Genomic DNA, 26,702 nt, shown 5'->3' on the forward strand with positions numbered 1-26,702 from the left:
CAGGTGAAGAATACAATGCGTGCAGTTCTGTGTTGTGTAACTTTCTCCATTCTCCTGTGACTTCATCCCTCTTAGCCCCAAATATTTTCCTAACCACCTTATTCTCAAACACCCTTAACCTATGTTTCTCTCTCAAAGTGAGAGCCCAAGTTTCACAACCATACAGAACAACCGGTAATATAACTGTTTTATAAAGTCTAACTTTCAGATTTTTGGACAGCAGACTGGATGATAAGAGCTTCTCAACCGAATAATAACACGCATTTCCCATATTTATTCTGCGTTTAATTTCCTCCCGAGTGTCATTTATATTTGTTAATGTTGCTCTAAGATATTTGAATTTTTCCACCTCTTCGAAGGATAAATCTCCAATTTTTATATTTCCATTTCGTACAATATTCTGGTCACGAGACATAATCATATACTTTGTCTTTTCGGGATTTACTTCCAAACCGATCGCTTTACTTGCTTCAAGTAAAATTCCCGTGTTTTCCCTAATCGTTTGTGTATTTTCTCCTAACTTATTCACGTCATCCGCATAGACTAGAAGCTGATGTAACCCGTTCAATTCCAAACCCTGCCTGTTATCCTGAACTTTCCTAATGGCATATTCTAAAGCGAAGTTAAAAAGTAAAGGTGATAGTGCATCTCCCTTCTTTAGCCCGCAGTGAATTGGAAAAGCATCAGATAGAAACTGACCTATACGGACTCTGCTGTATGTTTCACTGAGACACATTTTAATTAATCGAACTAGTTTCTTGGGAATACCAAATTCAGTAAGAATATCGTATAATATTTCTCTCTTAACCGAGTCATATGCCTTTTTGAAATCTGTGAATAACTGATGTACTGTACCCTTATACTCCTATTTTTTCTCCATTATCTGTCGAATACAAAAAATCTGATCAATAGTCGATCTATTACGCCGAAAATCGCACTGATGATCCCCAATAATTTCATCTACGTACGGAGTTAATCTTCTCAAAAGAATATTGGACAAAATTTTGTACGACGTCAACAAAAGTGATATTCGTCTAAAGTTACCACAGTTGGTTTTGTCTCCCTTAAAAAAAATATTTTTCTTTCTTCCGCCATGTTAATAATGACAAAACAAGCACTTATACAAATTTTGTCCACTCGAGCGCAATTACGAGGGCTGTAAAGAAATATTTCCCTGAGGCCATTTACAGAGAAAGAACAGTGGCGCCAACTTTTTAAAACACTGAGTGGGCTCAAACACTAAGTCTTGATCATAATTTCTCAAAAGAATCTCCTAAATCCTCCCTTTAATGATATTATTTTTCGTAATATTGATGTGACTAGGGATAGTACAGGCCTATACAATATACTGTAGAATGCTAAAAATAACAAAATGGAGATCTAAGAACGCTTTTGTAATGTATGTAGTTAGTATAAACAGATTGCTCTGCGTTATAGGCTTTGACAGTAACAACATTTGTCAGGTTTACTATGCTGCCATCTACTTGTCACATAAGGAGTCACGTCATAATTCACATTTGAATTGCATTAGCGACTGTACTGCTATCTCGTGTTCGTTTACGGCGGACGGGTGGCGATCCTGGCGGTTGTTCTCTTCAAAGTGGAACCGATTTTAACATAGGAATGAGCAATCTATGTGATCTGGGGTATAAGGTCCAGGGGCTATGTTGCATTTACTTGTAGATAACATTCTTTCGGATTTTATGTGAATACCAATTTGTTCCTTCATACTAGTAACTATACTGGGTGTTCAGTTCAAAATGTGTCATGGCTCGCTGTATGTCGTCATGTGGCTATCCGATGAGCCTAGAGAATTCAATCTTCCTACACTTCCGCAGAGGCGTATTACCTAAATGCGAGAGAAGTTGCCTAGCAAGTACGGCGTTCATTCTGAAGATTACTTACCGATACGTACGGTAACGCCAGTAGTGGCAAGAATGTGAACTGTTTGGAAACACGTACTGAAGTGAGTTTTTTTTTCTTACTGTCGGGATATGGGGAAAGGGTTAAGACGATTACTTACGTATTTGTTGACATTAACTTGGACGGTCAACATGGACACGGAGCATTTTGATTTGTATTGTGGAATGTTGCCGTACGCAATCGATGATAACAAATACCCTGCGTACGACTTGCCCGCGCAAAACACAGTTCGAAAGAGGTTATGGTAGCACACAGACTTTACAGACCGCCATCTGTTGCTACGACATTGAAGTTATACCGTACACGTTCTCAAGTTCAGATTGAACGCCTTGATTAATAGGCAACTTCTCTGACATAAAAGCTGAAACTCGCTTCAAATCGCTGACTCACAACAGTGACGTCATGACACACTTTGAAATGAACACCCAGTATACAAAAAAAATCTCCGCATTATCTAGTGTGTAGCTGTTGTGTACAATTATCGATTTATAGTAATTAAATAGAATGTTACAATTATATAAACATTTTAACTTGGGGACTTGAATTCTTTCTAACCATAAATTGATAATACGAAAGTGGACTCACTATTATGTAGCACGGAGTGATCCAAATGTGTTTCTCCCTATAAATTCGTCACAAACATCTCTAAATCCAACTTTACAGCACTATCCTTACGTGGCACTAGGAGAGATGGATAAAGTGCACACCAACAATGCGTCCTTGCTTATTGAAATTTACTGATTTCAATATGCAACCATCGCATATCATGTTCTTATTTAGTCATCTGTCCGAAGACAGGTGTGTATCTCATAAATGACACCAGTAAGGCATCACTCATGAGTAACTAAGCCAGGAAAGAACGAAAAAGCAAATGATGATGGTGATGATCAAACACCGGAACTTTGGCAGAATGTCTTTTTAAATGTGTTAAATCTACCTTCATTTTGAAAGTAAATCTGTACGAATTATACCTTTGTGATTGAAACGTCACAGTTTTATGTTGCCCTTTTCTGCCTTTTTTTAATATAAATGCATAATTTACAAAATAAATGCTTTTTTTGCCTTTATTTGGTTAATTATCTATTATTTATTAGTTTATTATTAAAAATTTCCTACAGGTATAATATATTTTAATTTATTTCTATGACCGCTACAATGAAAGTGACTTCACCGAATGTATGTTATTGTCTTTCAGTCAGTTCATATTCTCTTTGCAACAATGGGTGCTGCCGTGCAAAAATGTATAACAGTAAGCGTTTTAATTATCGCTTGTGTTTATTTGACAAGGCAACAATGAGAGCGGGTCTAACGTTATTTTTCTTTCAGTTTTCATTGCGACGTTGTTGTAGCTAGCTAAATATTTCATATCGCAACATATCAGTACAACCAAACACAAAAATGCACTTTCCAAGGCTACTGGGAAGAAGATTTCTTTGTTTCCAACAGTAATTGCAACATCGAGTCTAAAATCTCAATTTGCATTCGACTTATGTAAAGCTTTTCTTGCTGCCGAAATCCCTTTGTGGAAAGTGCAAGGTTGTGGGTCTAGTGCAAGGTTTTTGTAATTGTCTCTTATTGCGTATTTTAGCTATTTATAATGCCTTTTTGCCTGCCTATTTTAGCTATTTATGATGCCTTTTTGCCTGCCTATTTTAGCTGTTTATAATGCCTTTTTGCCTGCCTATTTTAGCTATTTATAATGCCTTTTTGCCTGCCTATTTTAGCCATTTATAATGCCATTTTGCCTGCCTATTTTAGCTATTTATAATGCCTTTTTGCCTGCCTATTTTAGCTATTTATAATGCCTTTTTGCCTGCCTATTTTAGCCATTTATAATGCCATTTTGCCTGCCTATTTTAGCTATTTATAATGCCTTTTTGCCTGCCTATTTTAGCTATTTATAATGCCTTTTTGCCTGCCTATTTTAGCCATTTATAATGCCATTTTGCCTGCCTATTTTAGCTATTTATAATGCCTTTTTGCCTGCCTATTTTAGCTATTTATAATGCCTTTTTGCCTGCCTATTTTAGCCATTTATAATGCCATTTTGCCTGCCTATTTTAGCTATTTATAATGCCTTTTTGCCTGCCTATTTTAGCTATTTATAATGCCTTTTTGCCTGCCTATTTTAGCTATTTGTGATGCCTTTTTACCTGCCTATTTTAATCATTCATAATGCCTAAACTTCCGGTCTCTGGTGATGATGATGATGATGACAACAACAACAACAATAATAATAATAATAATAATAATAATAATAATAATAATAATAATAATAATAAGACGACAAATTATTGGGGGGGCTCAGCCCCACGGTCCCATATAAGTTGGCGCCACTGAACGAGAACACAATTTCACGGAAAGATTTATTGGAACAGATACAGCAATTGTTGAACTATTTTTCAACATATTCCCCACCGGAATTGAGACTTTTGTCCTTCCGTGGGATCAACTTTTGTATCCCTGTGTCGTAGAAGTCTGCCGCCTGTAAACGGAACCAGTGTGTGACAGCCATCTGTACCTCTCTGTCAATCCCACGACATGACAAATGTCTCAATTCCAGTGGGGAATATGTTGAAAAATAGCTCAAGAGTTGTATTTGTTCCAATAAAATTTTCCAGTGAAACTGTTTTCTTTCTGCAAACGACCACAGGGAAACTTACTACGGCCCTTGTAATTTCGCTCGAGTAGCCAAAATTTGTACAAGCATTTGTTTTTACATTATTAACATGGCGGAAGAAAAATAACTTTTTTATCTGCCCCCATGAGAATGTGAGTAGGGTCCGACAACACAGCAATAAGCTAGTTCCCATTATTTAGTTTCTATATACGCATGCAACGTACGACTTCATGATGATTTGACTTTTATTCACTTATTAAAAATGAACATAAATATTATAAATATTCCAAAAGCTATGCTAATTTCGCATGCATAAATACGGAGTTATATAATCGATAATCATTTCATTCTAAAACAGAAATGCATAAATTAAACACAGATATCTGACAGACAGTCAAAACACGAGGGTTGACGGTAGATGTTGGAATATTATGCTTATAGACCTGATAGAATATATTTGAACCAGAGGAAAATGTAGAATGCATATTCTTCTTACTGAAGTTGATAGGCCTACAAAATTTAATATTAATTAATGAAAATCATAATTCACAGATATAGTTTGCTCTTATTAAATGTGTGGCAGAGGGTGAGAGGAACATTAATGTCTGGGAATCATATATATTATAAACGGGGTTGTCTGGAAGAAAATCTCCCTCAATCTGATATTCTGTTAATTGGAATATGAAATTCAGCAAAGTAATTTTGAATTAAATAGGGACAACTCATCTATCTCATCCTTTAGTTTCAATGACATTTTTTTTGTCGTAACTCTGGATAGTAATAACTGGAAGTCCAGCAACGTCATTTAGGGGGGGGGGCACTTCTGGCCTTCTCGTAATTGTCTGTGATAAATTTTCATTGCAGAGATGTTACAAATTAACGTTTGGAATCCAGATTGGGACTTGAAGTACGATTCATTAACGAAATTGCTGGTGCTTAACGCCTGTAGAGCATCTCGTTTCCCTTTGGAATCAATCAATATTTGACCTAGCCCAGGAAAAATAGTGCTACGGGATGGGTGGGTATAAATTGAGAACAGGAAGTGTGAGGGTTTAATTTAAATAAAGTATTTTAATTTCAAATTAATTATATGTAATTGAAGTTTGCGATATATAATATCAGATACTTAAGAATATTATAACAACATCTTGCAAGACTGAAGTATTCCATGAATTCTGAATTCTTGCGATAACTTTTATTTTTTTGAAGCTCACGTTATCCCGCCATTGCGAATACCCGGTCATGGTGGAATATATATCGCGTTTATGCGCATGCGCAGAACAGTCGATAGTTCGGTCTTCAAGGTGCCACAAGTGAAGAGTCTGTTGTATAAAGATTATGCTGTTTCAACGCTATTAAGTTTTTATATTTTCATTTTATCATAACAGAAGTGTTGCGGCAGTAGGAAAGCATTGCTATAAGCAGGCTATGGCGTCTGATGAAGTGGATGATGAATCTTTTGGAGGTAAGATTTGTCATGCTTTTGTGTTTTGGGAGATTGCATCGTTCTCGTAGAATCGCCGGAGCGGCACTACGAAATCATGTGTTTAAGTTTACATAAAAACTCGGTTTGATTACGGTGGATATAATCGTGAGCATATTCAAAATATGTGGTCAAATGTACTGAACAAACTAGCACATGTTCTAGGTGTATATATTTGTTAATGTAGGAAAAGTGGATAAAAATCTAGATTGGAGCGGGAGGGGGGGGACGTCATTATTTTTCTGACAGCCGCGCGGGCTTATCCTGACCCCTTAACAAAATGGAGGCCATCAAACAAAGAGATTGACACGAGAATTTCGCAAAAAAAATGTGCTTTTATATAAGTTATGTTAATCGAACATTGCTGGACATGCACTTTCCTGGAATTGATGGAAACCAGTTTTCCTCACCTTGATATGTCCAATTAAGCTTTTGTTGACTCAGTAATGAATTAATGACCATGTACTTTTTGTAATCGTTCTAATCGTTATGTGTGCAGATCTCATAGTTGTATCAATTTCTCACTTTTTGCTTGCATCAGTCGCACATGGCATTTAGTAAACCTATAAAACACACGGCATATTCTAAATGATATCTTTGCTTTTTTTGGGGGTATATAGGTGGTGACGACGATCTAGACGAGGGAGGAACGAGCTTATCTCGACCTGATGGCACGACAGAGGAGAATTCCCCAGAATCAGAAGAAGGACAGCCTGGTGGGGTAAGTTTCCCAGTGTTGAAAAGTTGCAGTTAGGTTATGTGTGCACAGTGCTTTTGACGATTGCTGGAACCTTGGCATTGATGTTTTTTATATTCATTTCACTTTGATACTCTCAGTTTCTTTTCTTTTCTATATCCTGTTTTGATATTCATTGATTTGGCAGAAAGTATTGGTCGCCTTTTAATGAAATATTTGTTTCTGATACTCTGCTGATGTAAATTACAAGCAATGGATTAAGAATACAATCCAGGTCGTTGTGGAACACAATGAAGGCTGTGACTCATTGTGTAAGCAGCTTAGTGTTTTGTTGATAGGCTGTAGCGGAGAAGTGACGATCTGTCCGACATGTAGTGCAGTTGAGTGTTGCTTTCTAAAGTGCATTGTTTGTGTCAGGATGATGATGACGATTACGAACCGGAAGATGGGCGAAATAAGCGGAAAAAAGGAAAGAAGAGGAAGGCCAGAAGTGAAGACAAGAAGGGGAAGAAAAAAAAGAAGAAGAAAAAGGCTGATAGCGGCGATGTAAGTATTAGTCGGTTGTCACGTGGTAGACTTTACACTTACAGAACCAGTATGGTGGTCTTACATACAGTACACACGCTTTATGTTGGTAGAGTCAGACCTTCACATGTTTTCCACACAGACTGAGCATGTGTTCTGTGTAAATAACTTATTAGTTTTTCTCTTTCTGCAAATACTGTATGATACTTTTTTTTTCAGTAGCAAGTCCCTGAACTTGACATTAACTCACCCCAAATCTAAGTACAGACACATAGACGTCGGCATTGTAAGACTAGGCCTTCAGATTACCGCTATAGTGAGGTTATGTTATTGTCTCTGTATAGGTTAAATATTTAAGTAGGCATATCAAGTTATACTTCGCACGAAAACATGACGACCTTCCCTCATCCCCTTCACCAGTTAACTGCAGGCACGCGCAAGGGATAAACCCATAGCCGAGTTGCCAATTCTTGAAGTCATTGTGATTTGCGAATGTTTTTCAAACTGTGTTCCGTGAAACCGCGATTTTCAGCGAGACTATATTATCTTTGTAAATATACCTTAATTTATAATTACTAAAATAAAATTGGTATAAAAATGAACAAACTTATTTTAAAAACACTTTATATTTATATTTTCACTAACATGTTTTGCCTAAATAAACAAAGAACTGCAGAATTATATAATAAGTGTTAAATTCTCATGTTATTGAAGTTCCAGAATTTTATACTTAATTAAGGATGTTGCGCTGGTAAAATTTTCGGAAACTGTGATCATTGAATAGCAATTTATAGTACAAGAGAGTAAAATTAGATTTTAATGGCAATATGTTGGTTGTCATGTAGAGAGTGATTTAAAAACATTTAATTCACTGCTGTAAGTTAGAAAACTTTTATTCACCGCTGTGAATAATGTCATTATTTAGGTTGCTAAGGACGGTGAAATAAAGACTAGTTTAGATACCAGTCATGGATAAATGCATTCCTTTTACATCATTTTTTCATAACACGAAAATCTTATTAAAGCACGAAAGAATATATTTGTTTCTCTGCCAGTTTAGTTGCTGATTCGATGCAAATTTTCTGTAGGCCTAAGGAACGTTATAAGATACGAAATATGATTTAATTAATTAAGGGGGCATGTACACTTCTTATACCTTAAAATTCTGCTGTATAAAATATAGGCCTAATATAAAATTTAAATTTCTACACCACCTATTGAAGTTCATTCAGGTAAAAACAACCTGTATTAGTTTTTTTTTAGTTATTTAACGACATTATCAATTACTAGGTTATTTAGTGTCGATGGGATTGGTGATAGCAAAATGGTATTTGGCGAGATGAGGCGAGGATTCGCTATAAATTACCTGACATTCGACTTACTGTTGAGGAAAACCTCGGAAAAACCCCAATCAGATAAATCAGCCAAAGCGGGAACTGAACCCATGACCGAGTGCAACTTCAGATCAGTAGTTAACTCAGCCAACTGAGCTACACCAGTGGCTCTGTATTAGTTCCGAAGTTATGATTTTTAATGTAAAGTGCGGCATTGGCTGTAATAGCTGTTAAGTGGAAAACGGCATGAGCTTTTTCTTCTTCTTCGCAAACTATATTCCTTAAAAACCCTTTTCCTGGTAATTCCGAAAGTGCTAGATAGAATCGAATGAAATTTTTTCTGCATTCTTAAACGTAATGTACAAATCAGGCCAGAATATTTCCGCAAGTTTATTTGCTGTTGGCGATATCTCTTTCGCGTACTGTTCATATACTGTTCAACGAAGTAAATCACGCATAAAATCGTCTATCATACCGAATTCTGTTTTAATTTGTTTATTTTCTCTTTAGTTGGTGAACCGTAATTCTTAATTTCTATGCTCCATATATATTTTTTTACCAACTCCGCCGGTTGCGTCCGATGTTAAGTGATTAAGATTTGTACTTATCAAACTGCCTCAACTTTCAATTACTCTATGCATAGAATTTCTAACGTTAGACACAATACACTTTGTTTTCTTAGCTACGCTCCTCTGCAAATAAGATATTCTGTTTTCTTCGACGGTGTTATTTGTTCTTGTCGTGATCTTCAGGTGTATCAGGAGGCCTGGCTGCGGATCATCTGCTCCAACACTCATTAATCATGGCCAGAATAAATTAGATATAATGAAGCACACAACGGTATAAAACAACACGTCGACAAATGTCTAAAAAGACACAGAACGGGTGAAACCCAACAGGTAGAGGCAATGACTGTTAGATTTAGCAATGCCGGGATCCATTGTATTTCTGCCACGCGGCTAAGGGTTGAGTAGAGTTTGGGGGTCTATGAGGGATTTCCAATTCCAAGAAGAGAGGCCGTCATGTTTCGGAGTCAAGTTTAAATATTTAGGTTTATCATTGATCAGCATGTAAGATGGAATAAACATGTATAGTTTACTTGTGTAACAGGATCCGTGAAACTATTTATAAATCTGCCATTCTCCGAAATTATTTACCCATATTTTAAGAATAATATATTAGAGTCGGCAACATTTCGGAAGACGGTCATCTGCTATATGTGCCTTAGTATTTCTGGTATGTGACATCACAAGCTTGTACGGTAGAACCAATCGGAATCAATCTGTAACAAGTGCTTCCCGAGTTTGTCTATTCACGTTTGAGTGTTTTAATACATTGAATAAGTAAAACTAACATATATTGTGTGTAAGGTAAATAAATGGAAGAAGAGACCAGCGAATAGGTAACTATAAGTATGAACACTTCGCGTCGGTACCTTTGATGTAGCCGGACTGATTTCAATGACCTTCAAGCCAGCTAAAGCGTGAGATTCTGCTTTCTCCCTAGAGTTGGTGCTGACATCACACCAGCTAGCAGTCGACACAGCGGAAATATAACACATATAATTAATACATGTAGGTACATTATGTACTCAAAATAAATTGGATCCATAAAATAATAAATCCTTCATTAACTGTAATGTCTAGACTTTAGAGTTCCTTTATAATGACAGTTGAGACGTTGACCCCATCAACAATTAAAATATGTAATGATTTGATAGCGCTGAAAATGGAAAAGCAAAACTCTTATGAGAAATAAAACCATATACCTATATTATATTATATACAAATATTAAACGAATTTGATACTTAATTTTATAATATAATGTATTATATCTGAAATATAAAAAATTATTATTACAACTAGTTTGTCACTGAGAAATAAGGAAAAGCTGTTAACTTGAATTTATTTGAAGCAAAGCATTACTGGATTATGCAATAAGGTAGGCGATGTTTGGATCCTGTGCCTCAACTCTATTCTCAATTATTATCTTAGCGTATGCTCGATTACACTAACCTCTAGCGCTTGAAAGTAGAACTAAACGCTGGCGCACAGAGAAACAAAACACAGGAAAATTCGCTCAGTGTCCATTCTTTATCATCCCTATTCGCTGGAGAGACTGTGAAAAAATGTGTACTGCACAGGCAGGCACGGGAAATGGTGTTTAAGGTGTATAATTATTTTAAAAACGTTGATGAGCAGAATGATGCCGATCATCATGGTACTGGCTGCAATGTTGCAAATGCGCAAGGAACGACTGCAGAAGCATGTGGTGTGGGATTGAGAACCGTGCAGAAAATATTGTTAGTGAAAGAGGCTGCCTTGCTCTCTCTACCTGGCTCTCTCGATGCAAACGCTGGCTTCCCAATTGTCGTCGACTCTAACAATATTTGAGTCTGTACTTGGATATGGTGTAATTGGTTGGAGAGGAAGTGCTAAATCACGTCATATTTCGGTTCTTTACTTCAAACAATATTAATTAAAATTTGTTTTTCAAAACCTGTTGAGTACACAACATATTATTAGATTTTTTCTTAATTTTGTGTTCATAATATTAAACAGATTTATTGTTCGATATTGTTTTAGTGTCTGGACAAAATAAAAATAATTAAACTTACTGAACTTTTTCATAAAAATCGTCATAAGTATAAAGTTGACATAGAAAGATTCCATAATACTAAGCGAAATTTGTTACCTCTTTCACTTGAACCAAAATACAGTGCAAAATCTGAGAAAATTCATTCTTATTATTATTATTATTATTATTATTATTATTATTATTATTGTTATTATTATTATTATTATTATGAACCATTATACAATCAATTTATTAAAGCAAATCCAGAATTGAATAACTTTAATAATACCTTTTTCGGTAACAGAATTAAATATTAAAAATTTAATTTTCAAACTGTCCATTATTTAAATTTTTTCTTACAGGCCTAGACTTTTTTTTATTTTTACTTTTTTCAGTGTTCCTCCCCTCCAATTTCTTCTTAAACTTTTAATACATCACTTAGGCCAAACTTCTGGAAGGTAAACTGGAGAATTTGCTACGGTAGCTTTGAATCATGCCGTTACGGTTACGACCAAATTGAGCCAAACACACAATGTCGCCAACATAAGGACATGACGTTGATCTGTGGCATCGTTAGAAGGAGAAGTTTGTTTTTTTTTTTCTCTACCTGCTTCTTTCTGAACGTTACTGTGAGAGATAGCACCACTGTTAGCAACTAGATGTATTTGCGAAAATATTGCGAGTAGATTACATGGCTTAGGTGAGGTTCTTGCGACAGGAACAGTTTTGCTTTGGCGCATGCATAGACCTCTCATGCAGTGGCAGCATGATCCTTACTTGAATTTATTTTCGTGTGTACAGTCCAGATCAAATCAAGAAGATCCCTTCTTGCTCCGGTTACACATATTATACGAAGGTTAGGTTTGGTTAGTTTAGGTTTTTATTAACCAAGTCCGCGCATGCACAGACAACCAAGATGATCCTGTCGGTCATGGGCCTTATGATAATTTTTGTTTCGTAATATTGATAAACAATAATATAACGAAAGCAGTGATTAATTTCATGGCCGCTAAAACTTTTCTTTGTAAAAGGCGAGATATTTTGTCTAGACCACAAATAAAACGACAACTCGATCATAATTACGTACTTAACGCTTTGGTGAACATTAACCGGAAATTTACTTTCTTTCATTTCAATGATATTCCCTGAAACACACCTTTTCCCCCTTTTATCGTTGTGATAACCTACTTTAAGATCTTACTACTTCTGCATTTTCTTTTGGTGCATTCAAAACACCGCCATTGTACTGCATAAACCTTGCACTAGACTAATGGAGTGAATTATTTAAGAATATAGTCGCGAATTTTACTACCATCATTTTGATTGCGTTTTGTTTTGACACGGCTCAGTACGGCCCGGTGCTAGTGGCCAGCGAACAACATCGACTACAGACCTTGGTCTACCGTGCGTATTACCCAGTTGTTCCCTTCTGAAAGTGGATTATGTAACTCTGAAACTGTCCCAAACTGAACATTTGCTCTTTTTAGTGTAATCAGTTTTAAATATTATAATATGTAATTTCAATAAATTCAGTAAAAAAAAGTGAATAGGCACAAAATGCCAGGATCTGCGTGAATGATCCCCTCACCATTTATTCTGTAAATTTTTGTAGTTTAGTACATTATATTCTACATTTCTGGAATGTCTAGGAACAACGATGTACATTACTGTGACATTTGAAGCTGTGTTTGCAGTGTTTGCTAGAAATGAAATGTTTTAGTGGAATTAAATACTAAATGAAAGAATTTGTTTCTTATGTATGAAACACCAATGTTTATTCTTTCCTTTTTTTCTCCTTGCGAACATTTAATTAAAAGCCTGTTAGTCTGAGGTATTTTAAACTTTCTTTATGCAGATCATACTCGTTTCAGGATTAAATAAAATGAACAACTTCACGAGGAAGTTACTGTTTAGGGAGATTGGTCCTTTAAGTTGTATCCTCTTCACTGCAACATGCTCTGTGAATTTAGTAATGTTGTGCTGTATTGTTTGTTGGAGGGGAAGGTAATGTCGAGGAATATGAGTGTGAATCTTAAGAAAGAGATTAATTAAGAGGTAATTAAAAATTATCGAAGCAAATGAAATTGAGTTGAGGAAGCTCATCTGTGCTGTGTACAATCTTCATAAATCCTATTTTCAAAATTTTGTTGCCACACAGTAATGTTGGAGCTGCCAAGTGTTTTTTTTTTTTTTTTTTCACTCCTAACAGTTACGGAACTACGGTTACTTTGCTTCTGCAAATGTGTCTCTCCTTTATGTGTCCGTTATACAGGGCTATTCTTAAGTCCGTGAAACATTTAAAAAATCCACACCTACTAAACTACACAACAAATAGCCTAACAAATTACTTTACACTAGAACAGCGTTTCTCAAACTATGGTCCGCGGACCACCTGTGGTCCTCGAGGTCTGCCCTTGTGATCCTTCAAAAAAGACAGAAGAAAAAATAAAATTCAAACGAATTGCCTATCACACTATAGCTGAAAATCTCAGAGTTTGGAAATGACACATGGCAGTCGCCTTTCACTTTTTCTTCCAGTACTGACATTTTATAAAATTTATTTACCCTATCCCTCTATCGACTTCCCACTCTACTCTCAGCAACAAAAGAGGGATTTAAAGCACTATGAACGTGGTGTGTCTCGCTATCTTTTCCCTGCACATCTGGCGCCGCACCTGTAACGGAGCTAGGGACTGCCCGAATTTATAACAGGACCAAAGTACCGAACCTTTTCATGTACTTATGACTTTCTTAATAGTTTGCACATTGAAATGGTCACGTACTGTACGTCGTACACCAATAATAGAACATGCAAAATTGCATCTTTACTTGTTGAAAATCGGACATGTTTCTGTATTAATTTTTTTATTTCTCTTTTTGCAGATGACGATATAAGAAATTTTCTTCCATTAACATTAACTTAATTAGTTAAAATTTAATTAGTTAATACTAATATAAAATTAATTGAGTTAAATTAATTTTAATTAATTATTTCTACATTAAAATGTAAGTATATTGATATTAAATTTGATACATAAATGATAAATTTGCTTTCGAAGGGAACAAGAGTAAGGTGGTCCGCGGGACTGTTCTGACTTAAAAAAGTGGTTCCCACTTCAGAAAAGTTTGAGAAACGCTGCACTAGAATAAAGAGAAACTCTCCAAGTTTTGTTACATACCTCACAGATGCTCAGTGTATGGCATACGTCCATGCGGTAATCCATCTTGCTCCGTACACGCTTCAGCATGTCACGATTGAGCAGAGCCACGGCAGCTGTAATCCGTTGCCGAAGTTCCTGCAGATCAGCGGTGAGCAGAGGCACATAAACAATATCCTTCACAAACCCCACAAGAAAAAAATCACACGGAGTTAAATCCGGTGATCGTGGTGGCCACTTCATTAACGCTTAATCTTCTCATCCTGTGCGTCCGATCCTTCTCTGTGACAAATTTTGATTGAGATCTCTCGCACGTTGTTGTGATAGTGACAGGGAGATCCAGCTTCCTGAGAGATGTAATCATTGCTGTCTTCATACAGCCAGTTTTGTAACATGTCTAAGAATCATCCCAGTGACGGTGGGCTCTACAAAAAAAAAAATGGCTTATACGTCTTCTCTTTCGAAATCACACTGAAGACATTCACCTTAGATGAGTCTTGCACATGCTCAATGACTGCGCGGGAAATTTCAGTTTCCCATATGCACACATTGTGCTGATTCACTTTTCCGGAGAGATGAAAATAGTTTCGTCGCAATGAGTAAGCCAGCGAAACCGTCTACTTCAAATCTCTGATGAAGTCCTTGCATATCCCAACATACAAAACGATTTCTCACGTTTAGTAAACGTCATTTTGCCATTATTGATAAGTACTGCCACCTAGCGATAAATCATGGCAACTAAGAGCTGGCGTTTCTTACTAAAAAAACCTTGGAGAGTTTCTTTCTCTATCAGCATGTCAAGTACCATGATATTTGTTATTAAACTTTAAAATGTTTCACGGACGTATGAATAACCCTGTATTTTACACTAATCAGTGAAAAGTATTACTTAGACCAACTTGCTTCCACAGGAAAGTGATTATGCATTTGACGATGATGGGGGAGGCAATGATTCAGACTTCGTTGGTGGAAGCAGTAGCCGCAAGTCTCGGAAGTCCCGTGGCAGCCAGAAGCACACCCCTCAACCCGCCCCTGTGCAGGACTCAAATTCAGGTAAAGCATGGTTGATTCATTCATTCATTTATTTTATTCCATAGATCTTACATAAGCAATGAAGCTTTAAGATGTGGAACAAGTCAAAAATTTTACAATATTACAATTACAATTTTTACAAATTTTTATAGTTATACAATTTAGTAATTTTCTACAATTTTGTGCAATTTTTTACAATATTTTGGCGAGATGAGGTGAGGTCTGAGGATTCGCCAAAATATTACCCGGTATTTGCCTTTTGGTTGGGGAAAACCTCGGAAAAACCCAACCAGGTAATTAAGTCAAAGGGGTTGATGCCGAGGACTCACCATAGACTATCCGGCTTCAGTCCCACATCTATGGAAAACCTCGGAAGAAACCAAAGACCAAAGGGGAATCCAACCCAAGCCCGAACGCAGCTCCAGATCAGCAGCCCAGCGAGTCTGCCGACTGAGCTACAGCGATGGCTCTAGTAAAAGTATACAATACATAGCCAATCACGTTATTAAATTTACAAACGCAAACGATCATTCATAAGTTGAGCTATATGTATAATACAAAACAAGTAAGTTAATTAAATTTAAGGCATAAACAATTCAATCAGTTGTGATATACAGAAATTGATAATACATATCATGCAAACTACTTCAAATTACAAACACAAACAATTCATCAGTAGAGCTATATAGATTACTATTCAGTTTAAAGCATATACAATTCATCGGCCAAAACTATGCAAATACATATATACAATACAAAGTAGCAAACTTTCATTAAGCTATACAAATTTGTGCAATTAATATCAAGTAGATTAATTCAATTTGTAATCATAAACAATTCATCAGTTAAGCTATACAGACTACCATTCAATTTACAGTAGGTCTATATACAATTCATCAGTAGAGCTACACAGACTTGTATTCATTTTAAAAGCATATACAATTCATCAGCCAAACTATACAAAAATATACAATCAAATTAGTTCAATTTACAAACTTATTTTCGTTAAGCTACACAAAATTGTACAATTCATATGAAGTAGATTAATTCAATTTATAAGCTTAAACAATTCATCAGTTGAGCTATACAGTATACTATTCAATTTACAGTACATACAATTCATCAGTTATGCTAAACAAAAATACAATGCATAGTAAACAGATTAAGTCAATATAAAAACATATTTTAGTTGAGTTATATAAAATTGAGCATGTGTTGACTTCCTCACACTGTCGTCTGAAATGCCATTAATATACTATATTCATTTTTATAGATGTGACAGTAAAGTTGAAGTTGTCATTTTAAGTATTTATAGGTGTCTTAGTTTTTCCTTGTCATATGGTTATTGATGTGTAATGCCCTCTCACTTACTGATTACGATGAATCCTGTTTCAAGGTTGGGGCACCCATTAGGTCGGATTCTGTTAGCCCCATATCAGGGGCGGCTTTTGGGGTAGTGCCAGTGTGCCATGGCACCACCAATGAAAGAAACAAAAAATAATATCCTAAAAAGCAGTTGCAATAGTTTATTTCTACACATTTTATTCGTATTTCATCTTGAACAAGCGTGCGCACAGATCAGGATGCACTCTTGCAGCGTTTTTCCGAATGTTGGAGCCACTTTGGTGTGGCACTGCCTACGTCCATATAACACTGTACAAAAGGCTACTGATTCTAGTTTATATGCGTTTCTTATGGCAGACTTTGAGCCGAATTCAATTTGACTCAGTAGTTAATATTCCGCCCGCTAGAGCACAATACTGCAGAAATTTCGCTAGATGGCAGGGTTGTTGGAGACGTTAGGAAGGGAACCACCAACCGCAGACTTGCATGAAAACACAAGTTAAAGTTCCGCACCAAATGTTGATGTAATGTTGCCATTTCAAAACTAAAGCACATAACTTGGATTTGAATGTGTAAAGCATTATCCGTTTAACTATATTGAATGCAGAGATAGTAATGGTTCTTTTTAGAAATATAAATATTTCTTCATATTATGTAACACTGTTTGTTAATGTTGTGTAATATTTGTTTTATTTTGCGGCAACTAAATATCGCTACATTGTTGCTATAGTATTGATGCTTCTGTTAACGATACATGAGATCTGTGCAGGACACGAACATGTGTTATTCAGGCCGCTGCCTTGGATTCATCGGCCTGTTAAATAAAGTGCAAACGTGTTCGTTTATTATCTATATCACTGTTTGTCTCGTGGGTTTTGCCAGTAATTTTACTAGTTATAAAAGTTATTTCACAATACTGTGAAAGTTTTGATTATCTGTATCTGTAAATTCCGTTATTAGTTTCGGAAATGTTATTGTAACTGTTACTAGATGCATTATTAACTGTACACCTGGTAAAATAGCTGATTTAATTAATCTGTTTTATTTAACATAATGTAAACGTGAGCTGCGATTATCAGTTTCACTAGGATAATTTGCGTAAAACCTTTTTTCATTTTTGGCACCATCACCAGAATGCCTCACCGGCCGCCACTGCCCCATATGATAGGATAACATGAGTATGAGAGTACCCGTACATAGGAGGGATGAAGATGAACGTGATAATGACGACAAAATGAACCTAGGGTTCAGCACATTGAAAGTTACCTATCATTTGTTCTTAATGGATTTAGGAAAAATCCTGTGGGGGGGGGGGAGGGAATCTCAGACAACTTACCCCAACCAGGGTTCGATGCCAGGCCTGCTAGTTTCGTCAGTCAGTCACACTGACTACTACTCGAAAATAATGGACATGAATGTCATATAATTCTACAAGTTTAAAACTGTTTGTTTGGCCAGTTGCTTTATTTTTATTAGAGATGTGAAAAATTGGCCTTTTCTGGAACTGTTCCGCGTGTTTGTTTCACCTGAAACATCTTACAGTTTGACATAATATAAACTTTGACACCAGTATGTTGTGTCGTCTTACAAAACGTTCTCAGTGTCTGTATAACATACACTTTATCAGGAATTAACGTATACATAGAGTGCAAAAAATTTGCCATTTTTGCAAGTTTTGTTTATGCATTATTTTGGTACAAAATGTAGTTAGTAGTGTCACATTGTAAATAGCTGTGAATGCTGCACGCATTGTATTCTTCACCTGACATAATTAGGAACATTAAATCCAGACGTTTGAGATGGGCAGGACATGTAGCACGTATGGGCGAATCCAGAAATGTGTATAGAGTGTTAGTTGGGAGACTTGAGGGAGAAAGACCTTTGGGGAGGCCGAGATGTAGATGGGAGGATAATATTAAAATGGATTTCAGGGAGGTGAGATATGATTGTAGAGACTGGATTAATCTTGCTCAGGATAGGGACCAATGGCAGGCTTATGTGAGGGCGGCAATGAACCTCCAGGTTCCTTAAAAGCCATTTGTAATTAAGTTGTAAACAATGTCTGTTATTATGCCATCGTACACTGAAATATTTATATTTACGGTATATGCTTTAACTGTTTTATCAAACAAGTTTATTATTGTTGCTAAATAAAACTAACACTGACAACTACGGAAATAAAAACACTGCACACTTGACTTCAAGATTAAAAATTCAGATGGTTTAAATTTCAACAAATCAAAATCACCACCTTCATTGATACAACTACCTGAAAAAATACATAACAGCATTGCGCAAATCAAGATTTCAGGCCCCGGAACAATTTTTCCCTCGAAATAATTCAAATCAACTTTACAGGGAGTTATATCTTAAATCTTGATTTGCATGATACACGTCACTGTTCGTTAACAGAAAACCACAATTTAAGTCACACGGAGTTAGTGTGCACTCGAAGTTGGTTGCTTGATGGTTGTCAGCCCACTTTGAGGTCTGTGGATATAGAGGGAAAAATTGGATCAGTGTCCGGTAGAGTTCCCAGGTAGCTCAGTTGGTAGAGCGTTGGTATGTTAAACCAAAGGTCCCGGGTTCGATGCCCGGCCCCGGAACAACATTTCCCTCGAAATTATACATAACAGCATTTATTTTAATTGCTGAAAGTCATATCAGATTGAAATATGATATTGTATGAATTATATTTTTTAGTTAAAGAAAAAGTCTGATATCTCCGGGGAGCAAATTCTCCCTGGACCACTCCCTGAATTCATTACTGGTAAAAACCAGCTCAGACTTTCGTACATAGGAACTTACTGTTCACTGATTGGAACTTTATGTTTTCAGGGATGCCAACAGTGGAGGAAGTGTGTGAGACGTTTGGGCTGACAGATGTGGATGTAGAGTACACTGAGGCGGACTTCCAGAACCTGACGACGTACAAGCTCTTCCAGCAGCACGTGCGCCCACTGCTCTCCAAGGAGAACCCCAAGGTGCCCATGTCGAAGCTGATGATGCTGGTGGCCGCCAAGTGGCGCGACTTCACCAACATCAACCCCAACACAGAACAGGAACCAGAGTCCGTGGCCGACGAGGGCTACTCCTCCCGCAAGCCCGGCCGCAGCCGCACCTCCAAGGACGTCTCCAAGGTCGGCCCATTTGAGCACGCTAAATTTCCATTGCTTTGAGTTGAACTGTAAGAATGTTGCATATGGGCTATTCCATATGAAATCGATCAGTAAAAAACCTCGCATTTTTTTATACTCTAATTTTTTCCCTAATTATACAAGGTGCTGAAGGGACTGCATTTTCAAAAATATACTATCGAAAGTCAAACGGTTTTCGTATTGAGCTACAAATTTAGCGTATTTTATAAAAACAAGCCTCTTTCAGCGCTCAGAACTCTGGAACCATTTACTGCAGAACATTGAACGGGAGCTCATTTTGAAGCTGACATTTGGTAGGTTATGTTAAGAAGTAATCCTTATTTTTATTGTACACAGAGAGACAGATAATCTGATTTTACTTACTTTTAGGCTTTTTGCTAATTTGTAAAAATGTAAAAAAATATTGAGAAAAAACCTTGCATTATTAAGAGGGATTCGGCATTGTTTCCTTAGTGGTATGACAATAAGTTTCGAGGGTATTAAATTATTTTCACACGCCTAGACTTGAACGGCGCAGTACCGCACACACTGGCCGAGACCTGAAGATAAGCGAGCGTTGGGCGTCATTTTACTCCTGTGTTTATGAAAACCTGTGATAAAGCTAGCACAGCCATGACTGCTAGACGAAACATCAACATCACATGTTTGTCTCCTGCCTTGCTTGTCTCGGCTAGCTCCCGCCTCACAGTCAGCTGGTTAGTTCACGCGCGTACTATTTATTTTCTTTATTTGATATTTTCAATACTTTCTTATCAACATACCATCAGTAAAAAATATGTGTTTATTTGTACTTTCAATGCGGAATTTAACCATATATTTTCAAAATATTTTTTCCCTGGCAAAGGCGTCTTAATGAGGAAAAATCTAAATTTCTCCATTTCCATAAAAAGTAAGAAAATCTGTTTATATGTCAATATAAACTTTAATTTCTCAGCATCAAAATAAACCATGATTTTGATCATTGGGTGAAAGGGTTTCGGAGCCACAACAGTTTAAAGTTGCTAATTTTATGAAAATACGATAAATTTAAATAATTTTTAATTTCAACACTATGAAGTTCTGATGCCTCAAACTTTGCACAAAGCACTGTATCACAGTTCTCTACGTACAAAAAAAGTTTCATTGTATTTAAAAATTGTAAGGTCAATTTTCTCTATATTTCAATTGATTTGAGATGGAATAGCTCATATGTCTTGTTCCACGTGATTTGTGGAAAAAAAAAAAAATGTGTGTATATATATATATATTTAATTTGTAATTGTACAGACCTAGAAACAAAATTTGGGGCACCTGAATTTTCCAAGTTCTAGTTATAACATACTGCGCATGCCCAGTAAGCAGCAAGCAGTTGCAGTCACTGAATGACTCTAATCTGTTTAAATTATTGAACATTTCATATTTGCTATCTCATTACCCCTCTCATTTATAATTTTATATGCTAAATTAATACAGTTAGCCGAACCTCTGTCAACTGGTTTAACAGAAACGTGGAAATTGTGTATGAATTTTTATAAAGAAATTTAAAAGTTACACAAATACAAAACATACGTATGATGTAAAGTTTTCTTTTTTTTTTTGTTTTTTTTTTTTTTTTGCAATGGAATGGAATTTAAATGAGGGGGGGGGAGGGGGGTATGGATGGCCCAGCACTGCAACCTTTTGAAATCTATTGCGCTAACCCTCGATATGGAATGAAAGGTACTCTCATATTATATTTATTTTTAATTTCAACACTTACTTACTTGCTTTTAAGGAACCCGGAGGTTCATTGCCGCCCTCACATAAGCCCGCCATTGATATTATCTTCCCATCTACGTCTTGGCCTCCCCAAAGGTCTTTTCCCCTCCGGTCTCCCAACTAACATTCCATATGCATTTGCTCATATGTGCTACATGTCCTGCCCATCTCAAACGTCTGAATTTAATGTTCCTAATTATGTCAGGTGAAGAATACAATGCGTGCAGTTCTGCGTTGTGTAACTTTCTCCATTCTCCTATAACTTCATCCCTCTTAGCCCCAAATATTTTCCTAAGCACCTTATTCTCGAACATCCTTAATCTCTGTTCCTCTCTCAAAGTGAGAGTCCAAGTTTCACAACCATACAGAACAACCGGTAATATAACTGTTTTATAAATTCTAACTTTCAGATTTTTTGACGCAGACTGGATGACAAAAGCTTCTCAACCGAATAATAATAGGCATTTCCCATATTTATTCTGTGTTTAATTTCCTCCTGAGGTCATTTATATTTGTTAGTGTTGGTCCCAGGTATTTGAATTTTTCCACCTCTTCAAAAGATAATTTCCAGTTTTTATATTTCCATTTCGTACAATATTCTGGTCACGAGACATAATCATATACTTTGTCTTTTCGGGATTTACTTCTCTTTACTTTTGATTTCAACACTTTGTGGGCAAAATATAAGGACAAAGTAGAAGCAGTTACAAAGAAACGTGGTTGTCACTGGGCGGGTCAGGAATGATTGTGAGGCAACGACGCGTCCTGCTGTTTGTGTGAGCAAGCAAAAACCAAAAGTAAATTTCGAGCATTTTCTTAAAAAAGTAGTGAGGAATCAATATTTAGGTTTGGTAATACTGTAGCTATTGTATGCTTGTATTAACTTTGTTTTTTTAAATACACATATACACAACTTATGTATTGGTTTCTAACCTTTTAACTCTAAAAACAACTATACATTTATTCGAAATGAGGCCATTCCTTTCTTTCAGTTACCATAGTTCTCTCTGTAGTCCTCGAACCTTCTTGACAATATCCAATTTAGACCTAATCTGCTTACATTGTATTCTAATCCATTAGACAGTTTGATGCCTCTGATTGAGGTTCTGGCTGATATGTACATCTATCACCAGGCAGTACGTCTCACTTGACGATGTGTGTCAGAGGAAGAACAATTGCTTGAATGCATCTGAAGTCTGACTAGTGCAGTCACCACCTGGTTATGGTACGTTTAGGGCCAATTGTATAAACCATTTAATCTTAAGTCAGAGGTTAAATTGATCCTTGTTCTAGCTGAACTTGGAATTTTGTTTTGAATAAAGTCTAATCTGAGATTAATTTGTCTCAAACCAAAGTCAACTTTGACTGAAGAAATTTCTCCGATTAAGTTATATGATCCAAGTTCAGTTATTTCTTTCCTGTTTGAAATATACGAGTGGCAGACTGTGCAAAAAGAATAACCATTATTATTACTATTAATAGATATGCTGTATACATTTATATATATATATATTTTTTTTTCAATTTCTTGCCTTAATACACAAACATTCTTATATTTTATAAGGCAGTATCAAATAACATAACCTATAATTATATTATGTTTATAACAACCATTAATTATTAATCGATACCAGTATGTTAGGTACATTCATAAATTTTCAATTTGTCGTTTTATAAAGCTTTATTATGTTTAGCAGTATCAAACCCCATAACATGATAACAATTTGGAGAACAGTCAACCTTCTTGTTATTGTCCGCCATTATTTACAGTGCACAAAACAAACCAGTGTCTCCAACAGAGTGTACGGAAAGTCGCTAGATTTCTCATTATCAACAAAGAAAGATTAAATTTTGTCACTATGGAGTGCTAAAAAGGTCACTAAATCCCTGCTTAAGCAATATAAAAGTTAAAAGAAATTGTTGTTGAAAAAGAGTTAAAGTCGCTAGATTGGCAACACTGAACAAACTTGTACAACATGGTCCGCGCATCACGTATTTCACCTGTTTATGCGATGTTGCCAGATCCTTTTCACGTGAACTTAGATTGCATTTGAACCAAGGTAATTTGATCGCAGAAAAGTTTTATGCAATAGAAGAAGTGTCTGAACTCTGTTCACTTTCCGATCTTCGATCAAAGTTGACCTTTAGTCAGGGAGTGTTATACAATTGGGCCTTAATGTTCTTGGCCAGAATAGCCCCGTGCTATCTGAACGTCCTTGTGTTTGTGTTGTGCAGGCAGAGTCTGATCTCGCCGGCCTGGACGACGACGAGGATGAGGAGCGGGAGGAGAAGAGCAAGAAGAAGCGGGGCCGCAGCGGCAAGAAGAGCAGCGGGGGCGCGGCCAGTAAGAAGAACAGCAGCAAGGTGCCCACCCTCAAGATCAAGATCGGCAAGCGCAAGCGTGGCAGTTCGGAGGACGAGGGCGAAGCGAGCGGGGGCTTGAGCGACCGCGACTCAGACGCCGAGTTCGAGCAGATGCTGGCCGAGGCGGAGGAGGCCAACAAGGCTGCAGCTGACGCCGACGAGGACGAGCCGGCCGTCGAGTCCAACGCCGAGGACGAGAGCGGCGGCAGCGGAGACACGCCCCCCTCGAGCCAGACGCCCAGCCAGACCCCGGTCAGACGCAAGGCCAAGACAAAGATAGGCAACAAGAGCAAGAAGAAAAAAAAGACGAAAACCACGTCCAAGTTCCCGGGCGGAGAGGGCGAGGACGGCTACGAGGTGAGTGCAGGGAATGGAAGAAAGGAATAGTTAAATAAGTACAGTAAAACCTCGTTTTAACATTCCCGTTTGAAAGAATAATCTCTCTAAGTTCCAGCCAGATTACCATTAGAATAATGTAATTAATCCCTGCTCTTAAGGAATACTTCTCAAGTGAATTTTGTGATTATGAAGCCCGAAATATCTACTATCTACTTGGCTTTTAATAAACAATCAATAGTACCAGCATATTCAATAACGCAACTCAATCAGTAGTAATGCATCGTCACACAAAAGCGTTATTCTTTATGGTCTTGCTTTGATCTCCCGAGTTGTGTGGATCCTGTTTCCAAGTTTATACTGTTTATGCATCATTATAATGGCGACTAAATGGAAGAAATTAACTATTGGAAAATAATAAGGGATGTCGAGGCTAATGCAAAAGGGCATGGCTTGTCATTATGGGGAATAATGAAGAAAGAAGAACATTCCAATGCAGAGTTTCAGTGTGGTTTGCATTCAACCAAATTTAACTTAAAATTAGGCTTCATTCACGTAGCACAATTCGCGTCATTTATGTTCCATTGTAGTCTCTGCCCACAAGGTTCTTTGGTAGCTTGCTGATGTGGTCATGAACAATAACATATTCGATATATTTGGACTACTGTTACGAACATCTTAACTCTGTATTATTCACAACTGTGAATATTAAACTTGTGGACAGAAATAATTATCTGTGCCTGTTTTAGTTGAATATTTTGTTGTAATACAAAATATATAAATGGATACTGTGGTATTTTAAGGACTGTATACTACTACTACGATGGCATCACAGCCCAAAGTCGAGCCTTAGCCTCCTCAATTTTCTTCCTCCAACTGTCCCTGTCCTGTGCTAATCTCCTCCAGGCAGTTGTTCCGAGATAGTCCTGAGAATCGATCATTACTGCATCTATCCATCTATTTTTGGGTCTTCCAATTGGTCTTTTACCATGTATTTTCCCTTCTAAGATCTTCGGTATTCTGTTCTCTTCCATCCGATAGACATGTCTGGCCCATTCAAGCCTCCTTAATTTGATGAAAGTAACAATATCGAAACTTCTATATAATTTATAAGCCCCGGAACAATTTTTCCTCGAAATTATTCAAATCAACTTTACAGGGAATTATACCTGAAAGCATGATTTGCATAATACAAGTCACTGTTCGTTAACAGAAAACCACAATTTAAGTCACACAGAGTTAGTGTGCACTCAATGTTGGTTGCTTGACGGTTGTCAGCCCACTTTGAGGTCTGTGGATATAGAGGGAAAAATTGGGTCAGTGTCTGGTAGAGTTCCCAGGTAGCTCAGTTGGGAGAGCATTGGTACGTTTAACCAAAGGTCCCGGGTTCGATACCCGGCCCCGGAACAATTTTTCCTCGAAATTATTAAATTTATAAACTCGTTATTATAACGTTTTCTCCACTGCATATTTTCTTGCACTGATCCAAAAATTCTTCTGAGTATTTTGCGTTCAAATATACCTAGTTTAGCTTCTGTCTCCTTAGATAATGTCCAAGTTTCGCTTGCATAACAGAGAATACTTCTACTAATTGTTTTGTATATTTTAAGTTTTGTTTCCTTGTGCACACAGTTAGATTTCAATATTGCGCTTAATGCAAAATAGGCCTTATTGGCTGCAGTGATTCGACTCTGTACTTCAATTAATTCGTTATTGTTACTTGTCATTACTGTTCCAAGATATTTAAACTTCTCAGTTTCTTCAAACATGTTTATCGTCAGATTAGGAGGGTTGCATATATTCTGCATCCTTAGATGATGTCCTCAAACAGATACATAATGAGACAAATGCTTCAAATTTAAATATTAACAGAACAAAGACAAAGTATATGAATAACATAACCACGAGAGACAATACTATAAAAACTGTTGTCTTAAATAAGGTTACTTTTGAGAAAGTGTCAAGGTTCCGATATCTCGGCTCGATAGTCACCGAGGATAACAACATATTAACTGAGATCAAGGATAAAATAGCCATTGGCAATCGAAGCCTCAGAGCATTAGATAAAATTATAAGAACCAGATATATCTCCAAAAAAATGAAGGTGAGGATTTATAAAACAATTATTAAACCTACAGTGACTTTTGGAAGCGAAACCTCGACTCTACCTGAACGAGCAATAACCATCTTAAATACGTGGGAAAGGAAAATTTTAAGAAAAATTTATGGCCCTATTTATGATAAGGGAGAGTGGAGAATTAGGACCAATTCTGAACTACAAAAACTATATAAAGATCCAAGTATTGTCACTGATATAAAAATTAGACGGCTGGAGTGGCTGGGCCACATTATCAGAATGGACAATAATAATATTCCTAAAAGATTACTAGATGCCACACTAAGTGGTAAAAGA

General features: G+C 36.7%; 1 protein-coding gene across 3 annotated transcripts in view; it reads left to right on the forward strand.

Annotated features, from left to right (window-relative positions):
- The first annotated feature begins 5,823 nt into the window (after positions 1-5,823).
- The window catches only part of Mi-2 (chromodomain-helicase-DNA-binding protein Mi-2 homolog), an 82,714-nt gene continuing 61,835 nt past the window's right edge, over positions 5,824-26,702 (forward strand). For all 3 annotated transcript variants that reach the window (XM_069827294.1, XM_069827296.1, XM_069827295.1), the window contains exons 1-6: positions 5,824-6,008; positions 6,647-6,747; positions 7,141-7,269; positions 15,230-15,371; positions 19,533-19,834; positions 23,825-24,310. In XM_069827294.1, coding sequence (XP_069683395.1) covers positions 5,972-6,008; positions 6,647-6,747; positions 7,141-7,269; positions 15,230-15,371; positions 19,533-19,834; positions 23,825-24,310 — 1,197 coding nt within the window. In that variant the 5' untranslated portion in view covers positions 5,824-5,971. The remainder of the gene's footprint in view (positions 6,009-6,646; positions 6,748-7,140; positions 7,270-15,229; positions 15,372-19,532; positions 19,835-23,824; positions 24,311-26,702) is intronic.

The sequence above is a fragment of the Periplaneta americana genome, chromosome 6, assembly GCF_040183065.1.
Source record: "Periplaneta americana isolate PAMFEO1 chromosome 6, P.americana_PAMFEO1_priV1, whole genome shotgun sequence".
Lineage (NCBI taxonomy): Eukaryota > Metazoa > Arthropoda > Insecta > Blattodea > Blattidae > Periplaneta > Periplaneta americana.